General features: G+C 40.3%; 1 protein-coding gene across 1 annotated transcript in view; it reads right to left on the bottom strand.

Annotated features, from left to right (window-relative positions):
* The window catches only part of LOC146462365 (dynein axonemal heavy chain 3-like), a 90528-nt gene that overhangs the window by 24011 nt on the left and 51778 nt on the right, over positions 1–14739 (bottom strand). Inside the window, exons 50-62 of the mRNA XM_085085703.1 lie at positions 14431–14493; positions 13909–14094; positions 13065–13408; positions 12247–12342; positions 11278–11405; positions 9888–10012; positions 7854–8039; positions 5849–6016; positions 4821–4954; positions 3145–3430; positions 2574–2741; positions 1762–1979; positions 289–400 (exon numbers count right to left, since the gene is read on the bottom strand). Of these exons, the coding sequence (XP_084941829.1) occupies positions 289–400; positions 1762–1979; positions 2574–2741; positions 3145–3430; positions 4821–4954; positions 5849–6016; positions 7854–8039; positions 9888–10012; positions 11278–11405; positions 12247–12342; positions 13065–13408; positions 13909–14094; positions 14431–14493 (2214 nt within the window). The remainder of the gene's footprint in view (positions 1–288; positions 401–1761; positions 1980–2573; positions 2742–3144; positions 3431–4820; positions 4955–5848; positions 6017–7853; positions 8040–9887; positions 10013–11277; positions 11406–12246; positions 12343–13064; positions 13409–13908; positions 14095–14430; positions 14494–14739) is intronic.

Here is a 14739-nt window from a genome sequence, read left to right on the forward strand (position 1 = left end):
ATATCCTCCTTCTCCTTGAAGAAAGCTACGATAACTGTTCCCTAGAAGCTCCTTAAGTCTTTCACCGTGTTCGCAGGCTTACTTTGGAGTGACCTCTCGTCATTTGATCGGACTGCCGAGTCAGGTCCCGATAGTACAATTTCACAAAACGGTACACAAATCCTGGCTCATTCCAGTAAAACGAGAAAAAACAACAGTTAATAACTACGAAGCGAATACTTCTTTCCAAAGAATTTCTACACGAATGAAATATTTTCTACGGAAAGCGCATACGCTCTGGATTCATACCTTGGCCACTCTCTCGTACACCTCCATGGCTCGCACCCATCTGCACAGACCCTCACAGGCTGAAGACACTGAGCGAATGTTGTTGGGATCGAAATCAGGGTTCGTCACATATCTTGGAGAAAGAGAAAAACAGTTTTAATATTCGGTTACAGATTGTGCCCATTGTGCTTGATCATAATTGCAAAGATGGTTTTGTCCGGAGAGGGAAGGAGGGAGTAGACGGGAATGTGTTCCTGCAATGTTTCAATTTTATACGTTGTTTGAAACACATTCAGTCATTTAAGCAGCAACAGAGACCAGCAAAAAATTTCTCCTGACAACAGAAAAATTTGGAATCGCATTTGCGTCGAACGGAAAAAGTGAGATTCGCGTTTATGTTTTCTTGAAAAAATAAGTACATATATGAGAATAGAACAAAATAATTCTAAAGCAAAACTGCTCAATTTTATAGCGAAACGGAAAACAGCGAACGCCAAATGTAGGGTGAACGTGGTCACGCGTTCACTTCTGCTGTTTACTCAGAGTAATTCTCTAATATCACTACTTGACCAAACACGCAAGACATGAGAACAACCAAGGATGAAATGTTTTGATCTTAAAACAAATTCTCCCAACCACTAGCTTACGAAATATATGGAAAACAGTAAGGAGAATACAACCCACGTTGATACTGGGTTAAAAGGGTTAAATGAGATAAATAACACACATTATCATTTGATGCATTTTTTCTTTCTTTTTATTGGGCGAGAGCAAACAACGTGACCTGCCAAAAACTGCCTACAAATAACGGTCTGCTCATGCGCAATACTGTCCAACTGTGTTTTACTGCAAATAATATTCTGCTCGTGCGTAATTGAAACCACGCTCTTGTGTGAAAGGGCAGATCGCTTCCCTAGCTGTCAGAGTGATTTGACATCTTAAGTTGATCAAAATTATGAAAACCAAACTCGGCGATTGAATGATAAAACAATTATTGAACTTGGTTATCGCAAAATATCGCGATTTGTCAGTGTCTCGCAGATCAACTTCGGCAAATAATTGATCTGCTCGCCACTAACAAATCACGATATTTTGCTCAACCTCGTCATATAATTGTTAATTGTTCCCCGTCCTTCATGAATGAGGTCACACTTTCTTAGGATCTCGATAAAGAAAACATATGACGTGCAAAATGTAATGAGGAAATGTAAAGAGAGAAAAAATCCAGTTGTCCCACAGTTTTAAAAACGTCTGCAAATGTCGAACTTCTGAAATCCTCATTTAAAGCAGGATTTTATGTGTTCAGTCCACACAAACACATTAGTTACTAACTACTGCCACGCTTGTGGCTCGGCACAGTGTTTTTTCACGATATCATGTTCGTGTAATATTCATCTTCCCCTTCTCTTCTAAGTGATGGCAATTGCTTGCTTATCGAGGTAGTTTCAAATGTTCGTCAAGAGGAAACAACAAAAGCGCATCTCTACTACTTACTTCTCTCTGATCCTTTTAATAATGGCAGCTGGGATGTTATCCTTATCGTAAACTTTCAGCGACTCCAGGAACTTCATGTCTCCCAGCATCTTTTGTGACGGGCCCCAGTAGTCTTCCACCATGCGCCCGGATCCCGAGGGATCGGGCTTTCTCTCAGGCTTAAGCCCCTTCATGATACACACAGCTTCCATGACAAGCTTCACTGCTGAAGGTGGGTTCTAGAAACAGGGACGCAACACGTTACTGCGCCTTTCAAAGACAACAAAACTCTGAACTTCAGAACCCAAATTGCAAGCAACGATTGCTTTTTTTACCGCAAAAATCATCGTGTCATTAGGATACAGAAACCAGCAAAGCGAAACGAAATCTGCATATTAAAGCAAATGAACGTCAGCACAATCGTGACCTTTGGACCCCGATATGCTAAACATGATTGACCGCGGTAAAAAGCTTAAACCATTGATGATTTTTGAACTCCAGAGTTCACGTTTAAAGATAAAAAATGCAGTACGAGCCAATAGACAGACAGCCGAGCCTACTTCAGACTGTCCAGTCCACTGTTTTCGCGAGAATGAATACTCGCAAACATAGCCTCATCTTAACACTAGGCAACCAGTCCCAAACGCGGGAAAAAAGCGCGCGATTGGTTTTGGTTTTGTTTCTAATTGGTTCAAAAAATTTGGCGGGAGCTTCGCCAACCAATCACAGAACACAGTAAACCAAAACCAAAGAAGAGCGAATTACTTTCGGAACCCAACCAAAAACCGCTCTAAAGGACGTTTTCGACGAGCGGTAAATTGACCGTTACTTACCTTCATTGTCTTCACCATACTGATGTCGCTGGGTTTAAGAGTGTTGAGCGCCTGCATGGCTGCCTCCAAAGCCGGCATGGCTTCAGCCAGATCACTCTCACACTCATCCTTGATGCCTTTAGCTACAGCTGCGGCTTCACTGGCGACTGCCTCGTCTGCTGCTACAACCTACAAACATGCAAGAATAACGATGAGAATTTGACTACTTTCTACTTTCCAGTTCCATCCATGACTACATAGCCAGTATGATATCTTTGTAAAATTCATTAATTATTCATCAAAGTTATGACCAGTCAACAGGTTGAATTTAAGTCACATTTACACCTCTGTAAACCCCAATACAAATCAATGAATTATTAAACAGAATTAACTTTTGATACAAACCCCTTCTCAGCTAATTAGTATTCATTAACTTTTGATACTGATCTCTACTGATTAAAATGCAAAACACAATGCATTCAATTTGTTGTTTCTTTTCACAACTACGATAAAATATGAACCTTAATCAGCTTAGGAAAACAAGTTTAGTATTTGTCAAGTTTTAAATAAAACTCGCATATCTGCATCTCACCTCCTTTTTGGCCTCCACCTCAACCGTATCCTGTTCAATCTTAATCATCAGCTTTTCCGTTTCCGCCGAAGTCTTGATCAGTTCCGGTTGCAGATCACTCAGCTCCTGTTGCATGACGGACACTTGAGATGAGGCGAAGTCCAGCTTTTCCAGTCCAGTGACGTAACGCTGCTTCAGCGTCATGATTTCCTGGCGTTTGATGTCCAGAAGTGTCTTGAATGTCATGATGAGTTCCAGGTATGAGGTGGGGGTGACATAGTTTCGGCGCCTCAGGGACTGGTAAAAGCTGCAAAGAGACAACTACAGTCAACTCTCTCATAGCGACCACCTCCCGTAAGCGACCACTTCATAAACAACCGTTTTGTTTCTCAGTTAAATACTGTTTCAAGAGCTCTCTCGTAAGCGACCACCACTCAAATTTCTTAAGGGACCGCGACCACTTTTTAGGCCGAAAATTTGACATCTTCTTTTGTTTTCTGTTTCCGGTAAGCGACCACCCAACATAATCACTATGATCGTTAGTAAATCTTTACTCAGAAGTGACAAAAGTTCAATTTTTAATGACGCTACCCCGGACTGCTGAGTTCAAGTATAACATGAGACACATTGAAAAGTACCGTACACTCTACTGTACGTTTCCCGAAACTCGTTGCATGTGAAAAAAAAAAACTATAAATTAGTTTCTTTTTGCGTAATTTTAGCTGATAAGGTAATATTTTTATGTAATTAATTAATCAATGCAGTCAGAAAGCTTATTTTGTTGATCGTTCCCGTAAGCGATCACCTCCCTAAGCGATCACTTTGCCGTGCCCTAAGAGGGAGTTGGCTGTAACAGGATTGCACATAAACCACAGGTAAACCAACAGCACAGAGGTTTCATAAAAGCGCTGGGAGTATTTCCACTAATTTCTACTTCAAGACAGTGGTAGATTAAAATTTACATCAGCCAAGAGGAAACAGTTTACAAAATTGGGGTGACCTGCACCGTTTGCAACGTCTTACATGATTGGTTGAGAGAACAAAAGAAAGAACAACAGAACAATGATCCCAACCCTAAAAAACCATGCAGCTGCAGGCTATAACGGTCCAGTGAAAATACAGTGAAAGGTGCATGTCTACTGTACAAATTGAGTGGATTTAATCACACAGTATGCTGCTTTCCTAACTAATATTGACATCACCAAGATGTTAGCTTCTCAAAATGCTTTTTTCAAATTATCCATAACGTGACATCTTGACTTTATCTGATCCCAATTCAGCAAATGTTCGCCACGATGTCAATTTTGACCGATGACCGTGGCCAAGCCGTAAAACGATGCTTAATTTTAAATGCTAGACGTATTATTTATTAGTAATAAAGTAAGCGGTTGCATCTTAAGGTGTACTGAACAAGAAAATTAGCCTTCCTCGCCAAATAGGATGTTAACTATTAAACAATATATGCATCGTGATACTTCAAATGACAGGAAAAGAAAAATGCCGCCGAACTCCTTTTTGGAGCTTTGTCGTGTGAGAGCACGGTTAAGTCAAGTCTGGAGTTTGAAAACATACGTTTGCCATACGAAAATGTCTTAGGAATTCTCACATAACGCCAGTAGCGAGCACTACAGAAGTTGGGTACGACAGTTGTAAACAAAATGTTTGCGAGCTAGATCAGCCTCTACACCATCACTCACCTATCAGACAGTTCTCTAACGCTCTCGTGGAAATACTTGCACATAAACACGCATTGTTTTCGTACTTCATGCGCCATATCCACCTCCTCTAGGAATTTATTGGCTACCATCTCCAAGGCATCCTCAGGCCAAGCCTTCAACAATGTAACAATAACTTAACACTGTATTCGAAATTGATTCACAAACTTTGTTATTAGAGTAAAGAGTTTAATTAGAAGCTACAGAAAATATTACAAATACAATGTCCTTTAAGGAAGGAAATCACAACCTCTGAGACCTAACAGCAAATACACACGAAGAAATTGACGCTTTAAGCCCAACCATAGTTCCAACCTAATTAAGCGTAATAGTGACTAGTATCTAATTTTCCTTGCAATATCACCACTTAATCGAACATGAGGAAATGACCAACAGACAGTCTTGATGATCAAAAAATTTCACCCAATTAGAACCATACGAAACTTATGAGAACTGTGGGGAGAATTTGCATGTTATTGTTGCTTGAAGGGTAAAGGACGTAATTTATACGTCGTAACGAATTGTTACAATTTTTAACGACGATTCTTAAAGCAACAAGGCGCGAGGACAATTTTTAACGTAATTTTGTTGCGGCTAAGTGTTGCACGTTCATGAAGACATCAAAAACTTGTAATGTGCTACTGCAACACATTGCTTCGTTAAAAATGTCCGCGTTATAAGAAAACTTTTTGCCTCAACACTTGTCCCGTGTTACAGCGCGCGGACAAATTTTAACGAACTTGAAACAGTTGTGTCGAGGCAACACATTGCAAGTATTTTTTTGGTCTGTCTTCAAAACATGCAACTCGTTGCCGCAACAAAATGTTGCGCTAAAAGTTGTTCACGCGCTCTGTTGCGTTAAAATCGTCGTCAAAAGTTGTCGTTAAAAGTTGCCCGTGTAACATAACTTTAACAAAACACCAACATTCATCCAACAAAAAAGATTTTCCTTGAGTCTTCCAGTTGCAGTGGGGTACCGTATATATTTTTAGTACAGAAAAAAGCCTTGCCTGGAACCAGTCGATAGTACAGCAGTTGATTAGTGAAGGGAACATTCTCATCCGACTTCTAAACGCATCACCGATGGGACTCATGGCTAGCACCACATGTAGATTGGCGCGAACTCGCTCGATGAAAAAGTTGTACATTGCCAGAGGCGTGGCATCAATTTTACGGCCCTGAAAAAGTAAGGAAAAAAGTTATAACGTTAAGTGAGATATAAAAAGGTAAACGGGAGGCTTTGAGGAAGAGTTTAAGGCTAAAATGCGCACGCTAAACTGCAGCGTGAAAATTAACTGCGAACGTTAAAATTTTCTGAACTCAAAGCTTTCGTAACAATCAAACGTTTGCGCGCGCTCAGTTTTGCGCGATCGTCAGAACATTCTGGAAAGTTCGTGTTCAATTTAACTGTATTGCGCATCCATACTGCGCATAATTTCTTGGGTCACAATCCCGCACATATAAAAAAAATGCAGATTTTTTTTTTACGCTGAGCTCAGTGGATTAATGACAGGCTGACATAACTTTTATCACGACATTTTAACTTGTCGATCATAATCCTTGTGTTAAAAGATCAAAAATTTGTCAGAAAAGTTAAAAGTTATTACTAGAAACGAGAGCTTGCCAATTACTCGTAGGCATAAAAACGTGATCTCGACAGTATGCAAAAGAAAAGTTTTGGCCCAATGGCACTTTAATGCTGTGCATCTCTGCCATGAAATACGACTCAAACTGCCTCCTACATGTTATGCGTTATAAGTATGACATTCTGAGGAAGTCTGCGTTATCTATGCCATTCCTGTTCCCACCAGGCCCCGGTTGTTCAAAGAGCGGTTAACTCTATCCAGTGGATAAATCGCTATTCATCGGATAAAATGTACTCTTACCTATACATTTTATCCGCTGGATAGCGATTTATCTACTGGATAGAGTTATCCGCTCTTTAAACAACCGGGGAAGTTTAGAAAGAGTACAAAGAACTGATCAAATAGACTTACAATATATGAAACTTTATATTGGACGCAATTATGGTATAACTTGAGTGGATTATTTCTCTTCCTTAGGCAATGGAACAATGGTGAACTATTCTTTTTATTGCTAATTTGGAAATATTACTTGCTAGTAGAAATTGCCATATATCCGTGAAACGGCGTTTTCACAGACAAGATGATAAAAATCCCTTACGGACCCACTATATATCCAGATGTTCTCAAATTCACTGAACAGGTGGACTGATGAGAAAACTCCTACAATCCATTGCACGGCTGACTTCCATAGCCCGTCGTGTACTCATATACGACTTCGCCTACCCAGCGTTCCTTAGGGGTTTTCAGAGAGCAGCGTAGAACTGGGACAGAGTAAATACTCAAAATGTCGGCTAACTCAAGAACCGGCGGAAAACAGGGATATATGCAGACGCAGGTGTAGAAATCAAAGACATAGGACAACAGAACTGGCGGTAAGGTGATGATTTTATTAAAGTGTCGATAGATTTCAGCTGTTTGTTTGAAACAACTTAGGAAGAATGGTCGAACTACTAAAACCCAGTGTTTCCCCTTGCTCAAACTACAAAGAGATTCAGAAATAAACAATTCTTTGGGCGAGTTGCTGAAGACAGGCTTCAGTTCAATCCAAAGCTCTGCCATCGGTTGAATCTAAGAGTAACCACGTGACGAAAAAACATGACCTCATTAGATTTGAAAAGTGGCATATTTCGTCAGGCGTCACGTGACGGCTTTGGCGCGACACAAGTACGTTGTTTGTGACTGAAATAAGAATGCAACTGGGGTTTTTTTATCATTCAAATAAACTTCATTCATTGGAAAAGATGTAAAAACCCGATTGCAATAAGCAGTTACAAGCGCGACAGTTCGCTTAACGTTCATTCAAATTCAAAACATACCATGTTTCAAAGCCAATAAATCAGTTTTTTCGTAACGCGGTCACGTTTAGATGCAGCGGACGGTATTTTAACGTCCGACGTTCGATCACTGGAGGTTCATGCTGCTAACTCACCTCGACTCTGGCCACTGTTTGCATCTTTTCAATGACATCTGCTTTCTCGTCAGCAGGGAAGATGTTTGGTACATCACCGGTGTTCAGAATCATGTTGATGTCTTCCACGAACGACTCCTCCTTGATCTGATTATCACTGAATAGAAATACTGTGGGTTTTCCGTCCACACCCGCTTTGATAAGCATCTGAAAAACACACCAACAAAAGAAAATCAAAATTGTACTATTTAACATCCTAGAATCAAAAGACTTGTATGACGATTTTGAATCTACAGTCAACTCTCTCTAAGGCGGACACCCTCGGTACCAGATTTACTATCCGCCTTAGAGAGGTGTCCGCCTTAGAGAGAGTTCATGTAAACTGATACCCGAACATCAAAACTGAAACCAGTGCTTTATTCAGTGTACAATGTAGTCATGACGGGCCGGCTGTGTCTCTTTTATACATTCCTTACGAAATCCAACACATTTCATACCCACTTTGAACATTTGTGAATCAACCTTAACAAAACTCGTTTGTGTCGCTTGTCATTTGACAGTACGTGGAGTCGGGGTTCATAACTCCCATTCCCTACGAAAAAAACTTTGTAATGCTGCACTGTTGTTGCGTTGCAGGTCTGGCATCTTGTAGGTCGTGGCCTGGATGGCAAAGTGCATAGGTAAAGAAAACGAGAAGATTACAACTGCGGTTGATCTAAACCAACACGCGAAAAAGCGAAGGAAGAATACAAGTGACTCAACTGATTCCAGTAAACGGCAGCGCAAATGAGTTGTTGTATAAATGACGGGAAAAGTGACTTCAATATTGAATTAAGACATATTGTAAGGTCTGGTATATTTTATTAAAACCACTGTTATCAGATTGCGCTAATTTTTCGGAATTTTGGACCCGTTGTAAAATTTCAAAAACATCCGGTGTCCGCTTTGAGAGGTTTATTGAACCAACATGTTGGAAAAAAGTGTCCGCTGTCCGACTTAGAGAGATGTCCGCCTAAGAGAGAGTTCAGTTACAGAGAAACAATTGAAATTCGGCAGGGACTAAATTTCTGTCCGCCTTAAAGAGGTGTCCGCCTTAGAGAGGTGTCCACTTAGAGAGAGTTGACTGTATAGTAACAAAAGTCAAATCACAACTGACATAATGTATATTACCGTTTTGTCATTCCTTTCCTTCCTACCCTATTTCATGTTTTTCTTGTCTTTTCTCCTGACTTGCCTTTAAAGAAGCTCAAAAAGGTTCTTCATTATTTTAGTCTTCCCAAAAACCTTTCCTTTTTCTTGTATCTTTGATATTATAGCTCAGTCTGCCTTTTTACCTAGCAGTTAAAGTCATTTTTTCTTTTTGTCATCCTGGCCCACCTAGATTAGCTTTGCTACCTGCGGCGCCAAGAAATTGCACATGTAAATTTAAACAAACACCTAATAAAGTAGAAAGTTTTAGAAATCAAAAAACGTGTAAAAACTTCTGCGTTTTCTCGGATAAGGACGATAAACCGTAGGTCCCGTCTCACTTGTTCCTAATAATCTGTGGGACGTTCGAAAAGAGTAGAGGACGTAGTCCCCGGTATGGTGGTCTATCCCTCTCTCTGATTTCATCCATCTTTCACATTCATGTGTGGGCTGGGTGGGTTGGTGGGTGAGATCAAAATATGGACTGATAGCGGCTGCCAGTGGCGCCTTTACATGCTGAAGTCCGATCTCACCCCACAGAAGAATTGTAAACCGCCATGAGACTATGTGAAATGTGCGGTATATAAATACATTATCACTACCGTTGTTTTGACTTGAAGACCTTGAACAATACTGGCAAAAACGCACCAACAGTATGCATTTACAAACGGAAAAGCGATAATCTGGATCAGTGAAAAGATACGAAAACACCCATGTCGGTGGTAGAAAATGTTTTGCTCATTGACGTTTTGAACCAGTTGGACTTCCGAAAACGCACTCGTGTTAACACGGCCTTATTTGTATTTAGCAGAGACCAGCTCTGCCATCTTCTCTCTAAGCTGTACATTATTATGTCATTACTGGTACCTTCTTGACATCTTCTCGCCACTCATTCTTGGTGTAGTTTCGTGTGATTTCAATCTGGAACAGATCATAGTCCGCCATGAACGTCGCCAGACGCGTGGCACTCTGGCGACCGCTTCCACCGATACCTGGACACAACATAAAAGAAAATTAATAATAATAATAATAATAATAATAATAATAATAATAATAAATAATAATAATAATAATAATAATAAATAATAATAATAATACTAATAATAATAATAATAAATAATAATAATAATAATAATAATAATAATAATAAAAGTACCAGTCTTTATTGGAGACTACTAACAGACCTAACGGATAACAAAGTAAAGAATTAAAAATCGAAAAAGAAGCAATAAAAAAAGCAAAATAAAAATAAAAAGACAACGGATAACAGAGTTTCCTTTAAAAAGTTCGGAAATTGTGAAGAACAGCTCTCCTCTACCGTCTGTCGGTCAACTGTCGGCCGACGGCCAACAGTTGACAAACGACAAACTAAGGGCAAAGTAAAAGGATGACTCCGTTGCCTAAGTACTCTAGTCCTAAAGGGTGTTTGGAGATCAGCCAGTGGATGGTCAACAGAGCAGCAAACACTTTTCCAGATTTTTCTATCACTGGCCTCTATTATGTCAACAATGTGTGTGGAGTGGAAAGCTTATACATAAAAGGAGACATAACGAGTGAATTAAACCTTAAACTTAGTATCAATATTACTTTCCTAACTTGGAAATTTTGCTGCAAAATGCCGCAGGCGAGATGGAAGCACAATCGCAAAGAAAAACATAGTTTAAGGGCCTTCCAGTGAAAACGACGGTAACACCAACGTAAACATGGACCAGAGAGAAAGAAACAAACTTGTTCTTCTCATAAAATTTCTAAAAGTAGTCAATGCGACAATTAAGTAACTGCAGGGAACAGGGATGGCGTAGTGGTGACAGCATTCGCCTCCCACCAATGTGGCCCGGGTTCGATTCGCAGACGCGGCGTCGTATGTGGGCTGATCTCGTTCTTGCTTCGAGAGAGTTTTCTCCGGGTACTCCGGTTTTCCCTTCTCCTCAAAAAGCAACATTTCCAAACTCCAATTCGATCTGGACAATGTCCCCATACTGTAAAGTGCATTTGATCATCTCGTCATGGAATTATGCGCTATACAAATTTTTAATTCAATGAACAAGAAAAGGAATATTTTCTGTCACTGCGCTAGCTTTTGAACGTGTGCCTCTGTGTGTATGGTTACGTTATGACGGAAGTGCTGTTATGCTCACTCTTGTATATCTGCGTCGCAGGTGAAAACCAGCCTTAACTTGCCTAAGACCAAGACAATGAAAGGGTTCCCCTGGCATAAGAGGAGCCACTGAAGTTACACTATAACCGCCATACTTACCAACAAGCAGGGCATGGCCGTTATCCTGCTTCAATACTCGAGCGACTCGCGAGATGTGTTCAATGGCAAATTTGAACATGACCAGCGACATGGGTGTCTTGCTCATCTGGTTAAACTCATCAAGGTATCTAACGACGAAAGGGGATAGATTGAAAGTGTATGATTTTGTTAATGAAAAAAAAAAAGGAATACGAGGAATGCCAAAATCAAAACGAAGCCAATTTTACAAGGTCCGAGTAAAAGAACACGACACCAGCAGAATAAAATTCTACATATTTCGAGCAAACCGTTCCTGCATGTAATACATTTACTGAGTTCATTCTGCTTCACTCTGTTGTCGGGAGCAGAACGGATAGCACCTGAGTCCGACTGTTCTAAACCAGCTGAACGCTAATTCGAAATTAAAAATAAACCGCAATCTCTGCTTCTCTTGTTTAAAAGCGTTTCAACGAAGGAACGCACCCTGAATACCGAAGGGGAGCAAACAAACAAACTCACACACGATTTTGGTCGCTCTTGCATTATTCCCCCCTACTTCCCGTTGCTATTTCTTACGACGGGTAACTTCCCTTAGGGACGGACCATTAGATCAAATCCCCGGGGGGGGGGGGGGTGAAAAATTTTCGGTGCATGAAATTTTTTTGGAAACCCACTTGTCTGCAGGAATTTTTTATTCCCTCTGCGTGAATTTTGTTTTTAGGTATCACCGCTTGCAGGATTTTTCATTTTAGACAAGTTTTCCTTGCAGGAAATCTTTTTGGGGGGAATTGTCACCCCCTCTCCGGTTTTTTCTAATGGTCCGTCCTTTACGATTTTAAAAAGGCAGCGATCTGACAAAGGCAGCAATAAAGATTGATGTATGACTGGCCTGCCTAGATTAGCAATTGCTACCTGCGGGCAAGTCCATGACAAGATGCACTTGTTTTTAGAGACTAATTACTACTTGGTACATAGCTGTTATACACTCACCCTTCCATCTGCTGAGTCAGGTGTGATAGATCCGTGACTTCATCGTAAATTCTGTCAGGACTATCAGGATTCATGTAGTCACCAAAAAATAAACTCCTGCAATAAGCAGTGCAATGACATTGTTAGAAAACGTTCAAACAAGCATAGAGTAGAGTCAACTCCCGTTACAACAAATATTTGCGCACAAACAATTACAGTCCATAAAAGCGGTAGACACTTACAGTAATTCTTTTGCACTAAAATTTGAGCAGGACTTTAAATCTTGTCGGAAAGAAAACGAGGTACTGAATCTCTTAATGTGCTTCAACTCAGTGTGTGTTGAATAATTCAAATGTATGCTAATTGAGCAGTACCGTTTATTATGACGTACAATACAAAGACTTTAATTTATTATGATATTCAAAATTCTGAGATTTTCTGTTCCTTTGCAGACAACCTCAGACTAGTTAACTTTTGTTTAGACTGCAAGCAGTCCCTTTCTGGTTAGTCGAGAGGTCGCGCGAAAGAGCCGAGCGCGAAAATACTGGAGCGAACGAGTCTCTTCTCGTTTATTTCTCCTCACTCCAGTCTCGCTGGGCTGTGAGCGTACCCTCTCGACTAACCAGAAAGGGACTGCCTGCAGACAGCATTCTAACTTTTGTTACAAATTGGAACAACGTTTCAAGAAGACCTTAAAGAGTTTTGCTCATTTTTCAAATCCGGCCCGTCTTCATTTTACCTTATACTTTTAATGAGGTGCAAATAGGAAAAAATATCCCTTTACTGGTCTTTGAACTATATTACAGAAAGTACTGTCCAGTGGTTTTCACTTGACTCACCTGATGTGATCGTCTTTGAGCTTTTGTCCTGTTGGTACAACGTGATCTAGCAAGCCATCCATGTCTTTTTTGAACTCCTGTTTCGTCGTCTCTTTCATCATTTCAAAGAACATTACTCGGTCGTTGTTGTCGATCAGCCTGTCGTAAAACACGCGATAAACCTCGTGGATCCACAGGCGAATTAACTTGTCTCCGTCCTGAAGATGCGTGGAGGGGACGAGTAGTACGCCAAACACGACACGCGCGAAGTCACGCAAGTTGAACACGTAGTGGGACTTGCTGGGAGTGGGAAGGAATTTCTCGACGACGGCTTTGTACACGTGCATTGTAGCTTGGACAAGAATCTATGAAAAGAACGAAACAAGTTGTCTTTAAACCGGCTGTGGGTGAACTACTAAGTTGTAGTCCTGTTACCAAGAAGGGTGGGGTTAGGTGAGTTCCGGCAACAGTACTACAGTACAAAGATATCGTTGCCTACTTTTCTGTGGTACTGTTTAGTATGTTGTAGGTAGCTGTAACTTTTAAATCCATGTTTAAAGTCCTAAGGTGCAACCATTTAAATGAAAGCTATTGAGCAATACTTTCCTGTTATGCAGTTGATTATGCTGTATAAAGTAGCTCTAACTTTTGACTCTGTGATGTCGGAAATCCTAAACTGTGACCATTCAAATGCTACTAAGCAGTACTTTTCTGATTTGCTTTTTGTATTATGTCGTCCATCGAGGTGCCATGTTTTGAGACTGTGGAAGAAATCCTACAGTGCGACCCTTCAAATCAAAGATATCAGTCTGTATTATTTGATTATAATAGTAAAAATCACGATGGATTGTATAATAATGCTTGCCTTTCCTAGCCTTCCAAAGGAAGCGTCAAACCCTTTAGCAAAATGCCAGTCAACGATGGAGGTGAAGATCTTTGTCATGGTGTTGTCGTCAAACGAGTCAATGGATATGATATTCAGGTGCCGCGTGAACCGACCTGAGATGTCATTTCGACCCCCACCAGGGGGACCCATGGCAGAAACGAAGAGCTGAAAAAGAAAACCCATAGATTTTTAAAGTTTACTGTAATAATTTTTTTACAATACAACGACAAAGTCTCAGTTTTGTATAGCTAAAGACGTCTCACTCAGGCGGTTGACCTAAAAAAGAACAGTGCTGCTACTTTACCTTTACCAATTTGCGTCAAACGGAAGTTGGAAACTTGCGTTCTGTCTCAATTTCAATTTTTGTCTCAATTTTTTTTGTCATAAACCATAAAAGTATACAAGCATACATATAGTCTAATACATACAATTAGTGTAATACATGCATTAAGAACAAAAATAAAAAGTTAGGGAAGTAATAACATAAAAAGAATTTCCTACCATATCCATAAGCTCCAGTTTGGATGTGTCCTTCCGGTCATACCAGTGAGAATGGTCAATCCACTGAGAAGAGAAAAATCGTTTAGACACACACACAGAGACGAGGGAGCTTGCCATTTGTCAGAACTGGCCGGCCAGTTCAATGAGTTCGCAAACGGAATGCAGCAATTTGAATGACAGTTTATATGCTGCTTATATTAATTTCTTCAAAATGGCCCACACTACTCTCAGAATGTGCCATTTGAAGAATTCGAAGATTCAGTCCTTCAAGTTGGTACACTCCATTAACGGACCGATCAGTCTCGCTGG

This window comes from Pavona decussata, unplaced genomic scaffold (assembly GCF_977016875.1).
Source record: "Pavona decussata unplaced genomic scaffold, jaPavDecu1.1 SCAFFOLD_189, whole genome shotgun sequence".
Lineage (NCBI taxonomy): Eukaryota > Metazoa > Cnidaria > Anthozoa > Scleractinia > Agariciidae > Pavona > Pavona decussata.